An 11,366-nucleotide genomic window follows, 5' to 3' on the forward strand; every position below is an offset into this window, starting at 1 on the left:
CCTCTATTTGACTCAAGCTCATCAAGCTCCAGGCCTTTATTGGAAGGAGGGCCAGTATTAGAGGCAGGCCTCTATTTCAATTTGAGCAAAATGAACTAATGTTCCTTGGAGTTTTTGACAATTAAAATTGCGCCCACATTTTCAAAGTTAAACACATTTCTTTTAACAACAGTAGTTTCTGCTTCAGCCATCTCCCCCCTCCCCCTGCTTTAGCCCTCTCCCCCCTCCCCCTGCGCAGCGGCCGCAATCTCACTGATGCGCCTGCAGCCTCTCGGAGTTCCTGCTGCTCTAAACATTAAAATAATTATTTCATTTTCTGTTCCTCACTTCTGATGACCTTCAATGGTGGCTGTTTGTTGCAACCAGTAGGTACAAAAACTAACTTGTTTTTATTTGACTATTTTTCTGTCCTGTCTGTTTATTATCTTCCTGCATCTCCTCTCAATCCTAAATAAAAACTGCTACCTGGGTTCATATATATTCACCTCATGAGTTACCTTTGAACTGCAGTTCTAAAAGATCTACTGACCGCAAAAACAGCGGAGTGCTCGCTGTTTGTCGGCCGTATCAGTGATCAGTGCGTCGGAGGACAAGGTGATGCGCGCAGCGCCCCGCTCCACAGCATGCAGCAAACGCATCAGGCGCAAATAAAAGACAGAAAACATTAAAGGAAATGAACCAACATGAACGATCGCGTGTCAGTACCTACGGTCTGGCACAGCGCGTTGCCCCCACCCCCCACCCCCGAGCGCAGGAGCTTGTCACCTGCTGACAGCAGACTGCTGTCTTTTCCGAGGGCTGCATCTTGCCGGTCATTATCACGTGACAGCGACTAGTCGACGACAGGCATAAAAAGTCACTATAGTGAAGTTGACTAGTTCATACACCCCCTACTGCTGCTCTCCAGAGTGTTCTGCAGCATAATCAGCACGTTCTCTTTGAACTTGACAGTGTAATGACCTGGCTGGGGTTGTAAGCCAGGTGCTTTCTGGGTATTGTGTTATATGTGTTTCCTATCGTTCTGCTAGTTCCTATGTGCTGATTTGCGTGTTGTGTGAGTGTTATGTAAGCCACAGGGAAGTTGATGTGTGTTCTGTGGAGTGGGTTGAATTAGCATGGTTAACTGACACCGTGACTCTGTGTGGTAGGAGCGTGATAGAGGATTGTGTCTGTAGCATTACAAAGCGTTGAAGAAAAAGCCTAATAAAGGTCTGCTTGAACCTCTACTGCCTCCTGCTGGTTCATTTGGGGACTATAACCCTGCCGCTGGGACGCTCATACTTGCTTGTTACTACATTCCACCCGGCCACAATAAGAGACCGGCCAATATTTACCTCAACTGGCTTTGACACCGGCCACAATTGGAGACCCGGCCTTTAATTGAATACCGGCCTGTATTGGAGGATTTACGGTATATATATATATATATATATATATATATATATATATATATATATATATATATATATATATATATATATATATATATATATATAATATAAATACATACATACATACATACATATATACATATTTATATAAATATAGATATAGATATACACATATAGAAATATATATATCTATAGATCTAGATAGTTATAGATCTATATATATGTGTAGAATTTCTGGGCCATACCATCCTGTTTCATAGACATATCTCTGGCGTTTATAACAAATACAACCTTTTGAAAATCGGTTGAAAATTGAGCAAGTTAGAGTTATTTAAACAGTACAGGCACCATACACCCCAATGTCAAGAAAGGGGGCAGTTGTCTGAGGTAAGATGGCCGCCACGTTTCTTGGCAAACAGCGGGGATGAGTCATCTAGTGTTTATATACATATCTATGGCTGGGAGGGAGTACAGCCGTATGTCTGGGGGTTTTGTGAGAACACCAGCGCCGCTACAGGAAGTAGCTTCCAGTGAACGAATTGTTTGCTGCCATTTTAGCAAGCTTACGGTAAGAAAACCTTGCTTCTTGTATATGTGTATTTAGCTTCCTGCTACTCGACCACTCTCCCCCCGCGAGCAAGTTAGCGTTTGTGATTTGGTTTCTATGTGTTTGTGTAACTAGACGGTCATTTTATGCCAACTTTTCCTGTCGTCTGTGATGCTATTGTTAGCATTAACCAGCAAATAACGCAGCTGGATGCTCCTAATAAAGAGTCCCTACAATATATTTCTAGACAGTAGTAAATGTAATAAAAGTCACCTCTAAATATTTCTATAATTGCTTACAGTGAGCCAAATAAGAAATATTTTTAAAGAACGACAAGAAGCCATATCATAAAGTACACATTAATACATAATACACATTAATATTAATTTTACATGAAATGTCTGGGACTGTGATGAAAAGTATCTGAATGACAGGCGCCAGAGGAAACAGCATGCATGTAAACACAGTCGTCATAGTCAAGAACACTAAACATTTAGCCTGGACCTATTTTTTTACTAAATTGATCTATTTTCAACTAAATACCCAAATATTTGTTCTTGTCCATACTGACTGGAGAGATTCGGAGTTCATATGGCAGGTTTAGTACAACTGATTTGAGTTTGGCAGCCTTTTTTATGCCTGATCAAAGAAAAAGGTTTTAGTAAACAAATCATCTGGAAGTGAACGGATATTGGATAAATAGAAAACACAAATCCAAAGGAAACATTTTCCAAAACTTCTAATAGCTGAATTGTTTAAACCCCATTTATAGCAAGAAAGTTTCACTTCTTGGAAGGACAGGAGGATCGACACCTGCCTGTTTCAGCTTCTTTATTCTCTTTTACCTGTTTTTATTTTCATCAGGACTACAAGTGAACAATGGGGATCAAAGAGCTCCAGCTTGCGTCAGATTCACATCATAACTCTATTCTGACTTCTCTGCATCAACTGAGGACCAAGGGCCAGTTTTGTGATGTCACAGTGGAAGTGGACTATGAGGGAGACGTGCAGGAGTTTCAGGCCCATCAGGTGATGCTTGCTGCATCCAGCGGCTACTTCAAGAACATCCTTTTATCTCCAGATGCAATCAGAGACAAGTTATCACTCTCAACTATCAAAGTCAGTGATTTTTCCAAGTTTTTGGACTTTGTGTACACTGGAAAGGTTGAAATGGACAGAAGCAACATTGGTGACATTCAAGTTGTGGCACAGTTATTGGATTGTGAGAGTCTGTCTGAGATTTGTGGTAAGGCCTTGGGTGCTGGAGTGGCACAAAATACCCAAACGACAAAATGTGTACCCAAAGACCGATCTGCAGATGAAGCATGTGCTGACGAGCAAAACGAAAAGACCAAACAAAAGAAGCGAACTCAAAGCTCCCCTCTTCAACTGCAGAATGCTCCTCAGAGCTCGGAGAAAGAGAAAGTTCCTACGAAAAGGATGAAGGTGAAAAACATTCTGAAGAAAAAAAAACGAGGAAAGAAGTTGAAACTGAAAGTGGCGGGCCGTAAAGTTCTCCAGAGGCGCTTGTATTACTCTTCAAATGAGAACCTTCATGGTGAAAACCGAGGTAACGATTCAGTCGCAGAAGAGAACAGGAATGAAGACGAGGCTCAGTCAGACAAGGAAAAGGGTGAAGTAGATGATCCAGACGCTTCTCTGATGGAGTCGCCCTCAAATCTGCATGATTGGGACTGTGAGGAAGACGTGCCCAGCATTGATTCTCATGAATCCTTGTTTACTTTGGGGGAGGGGGAGGAAATTAAAGGACAGTCACAAGAGAAACTGCATAAAGCATCCAAGGCTCAGTTCCAATGTAACAAGTGTCAGCGAACCTTTCACTACGAGAAAAGCTACTTGAAGCACATCAGGTAATTTTCAGCATCAAGAACAAACTGTGATGTCACAGTAACCTTGAGCCACAGTTAATAACCAGCTTTACTCATGAGTTATATTCTTCCCATGAAGTCAGATAAAATTAATAAATAATTTAGAGGCTTTGTCTCTAAAAAACAGTAGCCTAGAATCTACACCGTCATTTGCTGAAGCAAAGTAATTTTGCTTTGCATATTGGTCTAGGCATGCTCCATTGGAAACTCCGCTAGCCCGGCTAGTATTGTGGCCGACCAATCACAGCGCGTTTATCTTGAAAAACGATGTGTTGTTTAATGTAGTTCTTCCACAATTTAATGGCGGGCTGTCCCATTGGCTGACATTTGTAGCGCTCCAATCAAGGCGGTCTTTTGGTTTAGTGGGCCAATAGGGATACTAAAGCTTGGTTTATGCTTGACGCATTCACTTTCCGCTTGGTGATGCGGCTCGCGGATGGAACGCGCTTCACAACTCGCAGCATTGATGGTTCGTGCGGCTCGTCTCTGCGGTGAGCCAATATACTCCCAAACTGTAGGGGGCAGCATGGAGCTCTACGGCGTGCATCCAACACTACACCATAGTAGAAGTAGAAATTACTGTTGTTACAACATGGCATTCCAGCATTTTTAACAGTGTCCTCGTCTTTTCCGACAGTCCGAGCTATTTCTCTCCAAGAATTATTAACAACATGTTGATCACGGTGATCTCTGAGAGCTGAATCATACAAATGTCTGTATTTGCGAACCTCTGCCATACTAGTTCTTGCCAGTCCGCCATGTTTTTCCGCATCCGACCGTCTGCGTGGTTAAATTTCCTAGGTGCGCGGTGTGGAAATTTTCGGCCATGCGGAGGCGCGGTGGAGGGGCGTGGGTGTTAAAATTACGTAATTTTGCTGCACGTCAAGAATTAACCAACCTTAAGTCACGCCCACCTTCTTCTGGACCATGGGTCCCCGAATGGACACTATTTTCTAATTCTGCTTGTTATGTGCCATGGATTTCACATTTGATGTTTGTGGATTTTAAATACAACTATATACATAACATCGATTTTAGATGCACCCTTATAGGGCTGGGCGATACGGCCTAAAATGAATATACCGATATGTTGAGGATTTCACCTCGATAACGATAAATGACTACAGGTATGCGCAGAAACAAAGGTTGTCCACTAGGTGGGGCTGTCATGTTTATTACGTTGAGTCACATTAGCCTTGTTTGAGTTGAGCAGCACCTGGCCTGGAAAAGACAAGCAGACGGACGCAGCAGGGGGAGTGGCTGAAAGCCGACGTTCAAGTCGGTCAGATTTCCCTACATGTAGCTTGCAGGTGACGATGGATGAGATATGCGTTGGCGTTCATACTTGTTTATTTTTTTTATTTTAATTCTAGTGCCTGTTAGCAACTGAAACACATCCTCACAATATCATATATTGTACACATGTGCATATTAAGATATGACTGTAATAATAAGTAAAGGTTATCAGCTGAAGATTTTAATGTGCTTGTAAGAAATGGGACAAAGCAAGTCACGTTTCTCTTTATGGCCTATATAGTTGTCATCATCAACGTAACATGATTTACAGAATACATGTGACCAACTAACATTTCGCATCCTACCTCCAGATGTTTGGATCAAAATGTGAACAAATCAGATTTTAGATCAGGTGAGAGCCAGGCGTTTCCCGTCAAGCTCTAGGTTTTGCAGCTGGTGGAGAGGAACTGCAGCGCCTTGCTCCAAAATCTGCAGCCGCCTTGATTTCACAAGGTTATCGTATGTATCCCACATAGGCATGACGTCAGAGCAAGTCAGCGTTAAGTCGGACACAAACTTAACCGGTATGCACTGTGCGCTGATCACCAATGATCTAATCTGTGCAGAACTGGCTTATCTCGAACACGGACGTTTTTACGTGACTCAAGGTGGTACAGCTTCTTAAAGGGACATGAACGTTGTCAACCTACACACATCTTTAAATTTTTTTTAGTGATGCACGATAAGGAATTTTTACAACCGATAACCGATAATTCCTGCTTCTTAATCTGATAACCAGCTGATAATTGCTTTTTCAAAAATATCTGGAGAAAACTCTGGAGAAATTACTTGAACTTAGGCATACTAAGTACGAACTTTTATAAGCTAATAAATCTCAAAGTACGTGGCTGGTGTGGTCGAAACACACTTCATTACTTTTTATATAAATTGAAGTACAACGTATGAGCGATTCAGGGCCTAAGGCAAAACGGATTAGATAATAGATCTTTTAGCTCCATTGGCTTGTTTATTTATTTATTTATTTATTTATTTATTTCATTCTTCTGGGGACCCATGAGCTGACCAGAAAGGGAGGAGACTTAGGCTCCCTATCATCGTTATATCAGCCAGAAGGGCAGGATGTTACAGCAAACCTAGAGGGACCCAGCTTCGTAGCCGTTTGGTGGGCAAATCACAGCGGGATATTACTGAAAAACAAAGATGGCGACCTCTTGTTTGAAACTGCTTTGGCGTCCACTTTAAACTATTTTGACTTGGACTTTTCTTTGAGTCAAGAGCAGATAGAGGTACTTAAATTTATTTAGAAAAAGGATGTGTTTGAGTCTTCTTTGAAGGAGTATGGCAGACTGCCTCGTTGACTGACATCCTTAGCAGTGAGTACGTCATGTTGTTTGTTATCCAATAGCATGCAGAGACAGTTTGAAAGACAACCATAGATCCCGCCCCACGACTGAGAGCTGGTAATGGATCATGGCCAGACTATTCACATATAGGAAGGCCTTCCAGGCTACTAAAAAGTTCATATCCCTGTAAATGTCTATTTGAATGTCACTCTAAATAATTTTTCCCATTCTCTTAGTACGTACCATGGAGTGAAAGCTGATTTCGTCTATCGCTGCGAGACCTGCCAGCAGACATTTGCTAATCGCAGCAACCTCAAAATCCATGAAAAGCACGTTCACAGTAACGAGAGGCTTTTTGAGTGCAGCCAGTGCGACAAGACCTTCAAACGGAAGAAGGATGTTGTCCGGCACACGAAACAGGTGAGGAGCAACAGATCTTTGCAATCCTTTTCCTCAGCGTCAGAGAGTAACACATGCTGCGTTTCAGGTACACGAACGGGTTATGCGACATCTGTGCCTCAGCTGTGGGAAAGCCCTTAGCTCCAAGGCTGCCTTGTCGTTGCATGAGAGGACACACACAGGCACTAAGCCATACGAGTGTACCGAATGCAAGGCCAGATTTACCCAGAACTCTGCCCTTAAGATGCATCGCAGGTAGACAGCTCGTCCTTTCTTATATTTCTGTTGCTTTGTCACAAGATGTGTTGAGTAGCTCTTCTCTCTTGAGTAGTCCTTTTCTCTAAGACGTTTGTCATTCCTTTGTCAGTGTAAGGAGATGCTGTTTATTTTACTTGAAAACAAAGTTTACCTGGATCAATGATAAAGGCTCAATCCGCATGTTTATACGCGTCTAGGACTCACACCGGTGAGAAGCCATATGCATGTGACGAATGTGATGCCCGCTTCACTCAGAAGCACATGTTGGCCTATCATAAACGATCACACACAGGTAAAACAATCATTACTGTGTTTCAGGTCTTTATTATCAAAACACCAAATAGAATATGGCTGTATACATACACACAGTTGACTATTTCTGGTCTTGTTTTAGGGGAGAAACCCTATATGTGTGAGGCCTGTGGGAAAAGCTTTGCCTCTAAAGAATACCTTAGGTACCACTCAAACATCCACACAGGCTCCAGGCCGTACAAGTGTGATCAGTGTGGTAGAGGCTTCGCACAAAGGAACTCTCTCAACCAACATTTAAAAATACATACAGGTAACTTTGAGTGTTTATGTACTTTTGGTTATATACTTTTTTATGTGATTTACTTTCTGAACTGACTGTGTTCAAGGTGAGCGTCCCTACAGCTGTAAAGACTGTGATAAACAGTTCACTCAGCTTAACGCTCTCCAAAGGCACCAGCGGATTCACACTGGAGAGAAGCCATACATGTGTGGACTCTGTAATCGTACCTTTACTGACAAGTCCACTCTTCGACGGCACACTCAGGTAATGAATACAATTTAATCTGACATCAAACTACGATCAGCCACAGCATAGCACATCTTTGCACGAGCTTGGAAAGTATGAAGAATGTAGTGGGCTCCTTGTTGCTCACGACAGCTTTGTGAGTTTTGAGCATTCACAAAACTTTCACAATGACGTGATCTTTGAACAACTTGTTGAGATCCTGGATGGAGCAGGTGGCAGCATGGACGATATGGGGTCTACGTGCATTGGCGTCACTCTGACCCCATCAAACCGTTATAGTCATAGTAGAATAACACATTTTTGTGCAAAGCATTATCCTAACAGTGTGTGAGAGAGCCATGCCAGTGTTGTCCCGGGTTACTTCCAGCCGATTGTTTTCACAGGAAAGGTTTTCCAAACTTGCCAAAATCAGTACAGGTCTTATAAAGTGGAGTAGTGACTTAATCCAGTTAGGATCCCAAGGGGTATCCCTCTTATTATTTATTAAAACAGGGCTATTTTCATTCAAGTTTCAGGCTTGGGCGGTATCCAAATTTAAATACCGTCTATCTTCCTCCACATTTTACCACGGTGTACGGTATTACTGGGACTAATTTAAAAATGATGATGTAAGCCTCAAGTAGAATTACCAAACTGTTGGCTTGGACCTTCACCGTTTAGAAACTGAATAACAAACACTATTACTAAACCAATTACAACATCCATCCATTCTGTTCCACTTATCCGAAGTTGGGTCGCGAGGGCAGCAGCCTAAGCAGGGAGGCCCAGACTTCTCTTTCCCCAGCTACTTGGACAAGTTCCTCTGTGGAAATCCCATGGTGTTCCGAAACATAGTCCCTCCAGCGTGCCCTGGGTTATCCTTTGGGTCTCCTCTCATTTGGATATGCCCGGAAAACGTCACCAGGGCAGCGTCCAGTAGGAATCCTAACTAGATGCCCAAGCCACTTCAATTGGCTCCTCTTGATTTGGAGGAGCAGCATATCTACTCCAAGCTCCTCCCAGATGACCGAGTTACTCACTCCATCTCTAAGGGAGAGCCCAGACATTCTGTGGTGAAAACTCATTTTGGTCTCTTGTAGTCACGATCTCATTCTTTCAGTCACAACCCAAAGCTCATTACCATAGGTGAGATTTGTCCTGGCGGTGGAACTGTGGACCAGCTCTATACCCTTGCAAGGGTGATGGAGGGGGCATGGGAGTTTGCCCAACCAATCCACATGTGTTTTGTGGATTTGGAGAAGGCTTATGACCGTGTGCCCAGGGGCACCCTGTGGGGGACGCTCCAGGAGTATGGGGTGGTTGGCTTTCTGTTAAGGGCCATCCAGTCCCTTTACCAGAGGAGCGTGAGTTTGGTCCACATAGCCGGTAGTAAGTCGGACCTGTTCCCGGTGAGGGTTGGACTCCGCCAGGGCTGCCCTTTATCACCGGTTCTGTTCATCACCTTTATGGACAGAATTTCTAGGCGCAGCCGTGGTGTGGAGTGTGTCGAGTTTGGTGGCAGGAGAATCTCATCTCTGCTTTTTGCGGATGATGTGTCCTCCTAGCTTCGTCCAGCTCTGACCTTCAGCTCTTGCTGGGTAGGTTCGCGGCCGAGTGTGAAGCGGCTGGGATGAGGATCAGCACCTCCAAATAAAATGTGTATTAGGTGCACTTGATGCTTTTGAAAATGACACGAGCATGCTTAAATTTCAGATCCATAACTCGGATGCTCCGTGGAAGACCCACCTGGTGGTGCTGGAGGGAAATGTCGAGGAAAAGAAGTCTCCCTCTAAAGAAAAAGCAGATCCAGAGAAGAAACGGACAACTACTAAAGGTTCTGACAATGCTCCTGATGTTTCTGTCTCGGCTCCTGCCACTAGCTCGGCTGTTGTTGATGCTGGTACAACCCAAACAGAAACGACTGTGGTTTCATCTGAGCCGATCACTCTCCCATCTGGCTGGGCCAGCCAAGGAACCATTGCTCTATTGAGCCACGGTGGTATCACTCTATTCCATTCTGACGATCCAGCAGGGATCCAGCCCATAGTAGCTGCTAACGGCACTGGAGCAAGGATAATTTCCTTAGGTTCTACCATCCCTGTCCCTTTCTCCATACCAGTCCCGGCATCTCAACCTGTAACTGTGTCCTCTGAAGGTCCTTCCACATCTCTGTCATCTCTCTCGATTCCCGTTTCTGACGGCATGTTAGCTTCAGTCACAGACATCTCCACCGTCTCCACATCATCTGTGATCGAAGCAGCTGCTTCTCAGACTATTTTAGCTTCACCCGTAGAAAATACAACCATTACTCAGACTTCAGCGTCAGACTATAATGTTGTTATTATAGATGATCGGATTATTCAGAAACAAACATCTGTGGTCCAAAGTGAAGAACAAAATGAGACGGCAGGTGATTCTTCAGTGGAACCTAAAAGCTCAGCAGATCAGCAGATGGTGTAGAAAACGTATTCTTCCCATTAGAACCATTGCAGTGTCCCTGCTTATCTTAAACATCTTAAGGAATTTTGTCTCTCAAAAGAAAACTGGAATTACATTTCCTCCTGCTTTTCAGCCACCAGTGTTTTCAGGACCACCTTCCTTGCAAGCAACCCAAAACTTCAGTTTCTTCAACAAAAACATTGGATGACCTTACAGTAATAATAATAATACATTTTATTTATAATGCACTTTACATTACAGAAGTAATCTCAAAGTGCAGTTTCTCCCATGATTTAGCACTACAGGAACCCTGTGTACGCTAACAAAGATCTAAATAGCTGTTGAGAAGCCCCGCCCTTCTTACCAGTTGGATAACTGAAGTAAAAACTTCATAAATTTTGGATAAACAATGGCGTTTCTGTATTATTTTGTACATTGTCCCCATTGTTTTGAGGTTTAAATTCAAAGTAACGATGAAAGTAAATGTAACTTTTCTTCTATGCCTGGCAAGTCATAATTTACATTCGGCTTTATGTTGAAGAAAAGTAAGGTAGGTATTCTGGTCATTTAGATGTTGCTACCAATGAATTTGAGCACTTTTGTCTGAATAAATCTTTTTTTCTTAGATACTTTTTTCATTGGCATCCTGTTTGACTATCATTAGTCAGATTCCATAGATTGCTTTACTTTTTTTTTTAATGTATCCACATCTTGTTCAAATTGTCTTTTGCTGTAAAAATTTGTGACATAAGTAGCTAATGTCTCCTTTTATTTCCCTGCGCTGGCTCTAAAGCTCAACCGTGGCTATTGGTGGTGGGGTTTAAACTCAACAATGTTGAAACTGTTATCGGATTACTTTCATGAAATTGTTTTGGCCTTTGTGACCAGCTAATGTTTCCTGTGGGGGTTTTTAATTGCAAATCTGTATTTTTACAAAACAGGCAATATTTCCATTTAGATTGTATGCTATCTGTAATACTTTATTTTACATGTATATTATGAACACAACTTGTCTTGGATTAAAATCGCATAGTGTCAGTTCTATTTGGTGTTGGTTTTGTTGTTTTTAATTATGCATATAGATTA

General features: G+C 42.6%; 1 protein-coding gene across 1 annotated transcript; it reads left to right on the plus strand.

The window, feature by feature from the left end:
* Window positions 1–1,838: 1,838 nt before the first annotated feature.
* On the plus strand, window positions 1,839–10,485 carry gzf1 (GDNF-inducible zinc finger protein 1). The gene is made up of 8 exons (XM_015948163.3): window positions 1,839–1,959; window positions 2,803–3,809; window positions 6,664–6,847; window positions 6,915–7,081; window positions 7,282–7,376; window positions 7,479–7,646; window positions 7,723–7,880; window positions 9,555–10,485. Exons 2-8 carry the CDS (start codon window positions 2,818–2,820, stop codon window positions 10,299–10,301), a joined length of 2,511 nt encoding a protein of 836 aa, XP_015803649.3. The 5' UTR covers window positions 1,839–1,959; window positions 2,803–2,817; the 3' UTR covers window positions 10,302–10,485.
* Window positions 10,486–11,366: the final 881 nt, after the last annotated feature.

The sequence above is a fragment of the Nothobranchius furzeri genome, chromosome 2 (assembly GCF_043380555.1).
Source record: "Nothobranchius furzeri strain GRZ-AD chromosome 2, NfurGRZ-RIMD1, whole genome shotgun sequence".
Classification (NCBI taxonomy): Eukaryota; Metazoa; Chordata; class Actinopteri; order Cyprinodontiformes; family Nothobranchiidae; genus Nothobranchius; species Nothobranchius furzeri.